The sequence below is a fragment of the Plasmopara halstedii genome (assembly GCF_900000015.1).
Source record: "Plasmopara halstedii genome assembly, contig: Scaffold_1548, whole genome shotgun sequence".
In the NCBI taxonomy this organism is placed as follows: domain Eukaryota; phylum Oomycota; class Peronosporomycetes; order Peronosporales; family Peronosporaceae; genus Plasmopara; species Plasmopara halstedii.
The window spans coordinates 62,724-65,778 of NW_020188460.1; the positions used below are offsets into that span (position 1 = coordinate 62,724).

The following is a 3,055-nucleotide window of genomic DNA, read 5'->3' on the forward strand; positions in this document are numbered from 1 at the left end:
GTCCTCTAGTCCTCACTAGAGAGACAGGTTTCTGCCATGAATCGAGTTAGACAAATTGAGCAGCAAGGAAAAGAGAGAAAACAAGACTATGAAGCATTTGACGGTCTAAACTTTGATTAAATTTCGTAAGAAAAACAAATACACAGTGCTATTTAATGAAACAGTGCTATTCGGTTTTGATGACTGAAATAATTTTTCAAAATGACACAAATTCAAGCTTCACTGCTCGACGGTGGCATGTTGATGTTTATATATTGAAGAGCGATTTAAAAAAGGGAAATGATGTATGGTATTCATACACTATCATCTGTCTTAAGACATGATTGTCTTGCGAAGCTTGGCAACAACAGGCACGACGTAGCCTGAGGCACCAAGTGTAAGTGGGTAGATAGTGCTGCCAAATACTACGGCTGCAGCATAGTCTCCAAGCGCTCCTCCCGCACCTTCCATACCCAGCGAAACGAGAATCGGCATCACGTCGACCCCCTGTTTGATCAGCGCGTATAGGGAGTACACTACCGCCACACCAGCCAGACGAGATCCCATCATGTACGCCGCACCATAGTTGTCAACAACTTCTTTAACCCTGTCCATGGTCGTAGATAAAACGCCTGCATTTGAAATCCTTGATCGGCTGACGTCAAACACAACATCAAACTTTTCGTAAGTGCTTGTACATATACACAGACTCGTTATGTTGAGCGCACTTTGGCAAAGCACTTGCGAGTTCCGACAACCGAACTTTTGAAAGAGCCGGAAAGACTCTTTTGACACCAGCAGCGACTGCCAAGTCCAGCGGGAGGCGAAAGCGGCGGAACGGGCGACTAGCAGCAAAAGCTAAGGCGAACTCAGGTGAGAATTCGAGACCTGTCAAAGAGATGATGCCGTACATAGCGCCAATACTGCCGATGTCGGAGGCGAGCAATACAGCAATCGTCTCGCCCGGGTGGGTTCTGATGGAAATGTTAAGCTTGTCCACCACGCGATCCAAAATCGGAGTTTGTGCGTTAGGCTTTTTAGACTCGGAGGTGGACGTCATGTTCAAGCGAGATGCAACGCCACTCGGTCGAATCTGCCGCAAGTGATGACGATGAATAATTGAGAGCTGACTGAGAATACCACACCCGCGCGACGACGTGGATATGACAGCTCTGCGTTGCATATTATCAATCAATGCGTGGAGATCAGCAACTTTCTCGACAAAAAGGTTGATGAACTACCATACGTTATCAGAGGTAATAGTAAGAATTAAGGGGGTCGTATATAATCACACATTAAAATACATAAACTGTGTATTTATCACAACATCACTTCAGCATGAGAATTAAAAATCGACTTGATAATGAATAAGCAACCGACATGATACAAAGCCAAACCTTTGGTAGGAATGATCCACCATATACTTTCGGAGTGACATGTCTCACAACATTGCATGAAGGGGTGGTTCACACAAGATGGTGTGAACATACAAAGGTGAGGATTACACAAGTTTGGTGTAATTAAACAATTGTGTAGCTACAACGTAGCAGGGAGTCAGGATTGCCAGTAGTTATGCATATTACTATTTAATTAGAAAACCATAAGGTTGTAAATATAGGCGCAACTAAAACAACCAAACACAGTTTCAATTTTGAATGGAAGAGCGTCTTTACCTTGATTAAGGTTTTATGTATTCTTGGAGGTAGCGGATTGCGATCCGCTATACTCGTACTGGGATCTGTAAAGAACGTAAGGTCGGTGACCTTAGCCTAGCTATTCCTAAGCAAAGAGCTACGACAACCCTTCTGCACTTGGTAGCACTTGTAGTCAATCTATACATGAGTAGTTACGACTGATTATCTGTAAGGATGGAGCAACACTCCTATTTGCCCTGGGACATGCAGGACGGGCTCAATAAGCTGATGTCCCTGCTTGGCCCTGAGGGTTTGGAGAACCTCGTTGCTCAACGACCCGAGGCCATGAACGCGCGCCTATAGGTGTTTTCGAGCTATAAATATGCTATGTTAGAGCACCCTGCAACAGAAGCTGTCGGCGCTGACTGCGTCCATGACGCCACCGTCGACGACGGATGACTCCTCCCGACTCAGGCCGCTCAAGGTGAGCGTTAAGACCTTCGAGGATAAGGATAGGGAGATTCTCCTAGGTGAAAGTGGCCGAGATAACTATGGGATCTGCTATTGTAACGGGGTTACACGTACTCTGGTAACAGGGGTGTGTGTCACACGAGATGGGTATGGTGTGACTGCACCCAAACAAGAATACGGTATGTGGCTAGGTAGCCAGTAGTTATGCATGTATTTAGATATATATATTTAAGAAAATCTGTACATTTAAAATTAGGCGGCTTTGTCGCAGATAAAAAAAAGAATGTAAATCGAAGAGTTTATTAGTCTTAATTAAGGTACTAACTCCATTTGGAGGTAGCGGATTGCGATCCGCTACACTCGTATTGGTTCTGGTAAAAACGAGAGGTCGGTGACCTAAATTATGATTCCTCAAGCTCTAAGCTACGGCAGCCCAGCTGCACTTGGTAGCACTTTTGAAGATCTACACCTGAGTCATTTAGACCGATCCTCTGTGAGGAAGGAATAATTTTCCTCTTTGCCCCAGGGGATGCAGGACTGGCTTAACAAGCTGATGTCCTTGCTTGGCCCTGAGGGTGTGCAACACCTTGTGGCTCAAAATCCCGAGGCAATCGGTGCGCGTCTAGAGGCGTTTTCAAATTACGAAAACGTGCTGCTAGAGCATCTACAGCAGAAGATGTCTGCATCGTTTGCGTCTACGACGCCACCGTCGCTGACGGATGATTTTCCCCGCCCTAAGCCGCTCTTATGAGCGTTAAGGTCTTTGAGGGGATGGATGGAGAGAATCTCCTACTCTGGGTGAGAGAGGTCGAGTTGGCCATCACATCCGCCATGCTCCAGACCGAGCAACAGCGCGTAGCGTTAGACATCTCAAAGCTCGGTGGTCGAGCGCGAGAATGGACACTGACGTCCCGCACTTCGGTCGGAGCTGCATTTCCCTCCTGGGCGGAGCTGAAATTGCAGCTCTCACG

At 46.4% G+C, this 3,055-nt stretch overlaps 1 protein-coding gene across 1 annotated transcript; it reads right to left on the minus strand.

Moving 5' to 3' along the window:
• Positions 1–312: 312 nt before the first annotated feature.
• PHALS_01382 (uncharacterized protein) lies at positions 313–1,162 on the minus strand (the record flags this gene model as incomplete). Its single annotated transcript, XM_024715758.1, has 2 exons — positions 313–634; positions 708–1,162. 2 exons carry the CDS (start codon positions 1,160–1,162, stop codon positions 313–315), a joined length of 777 nt encoding a protein of 258 aa, XP_024581424.1.
• Between the last annotated feature and the right edge of the window lie 1,893 nt (positions 1,163–3,055).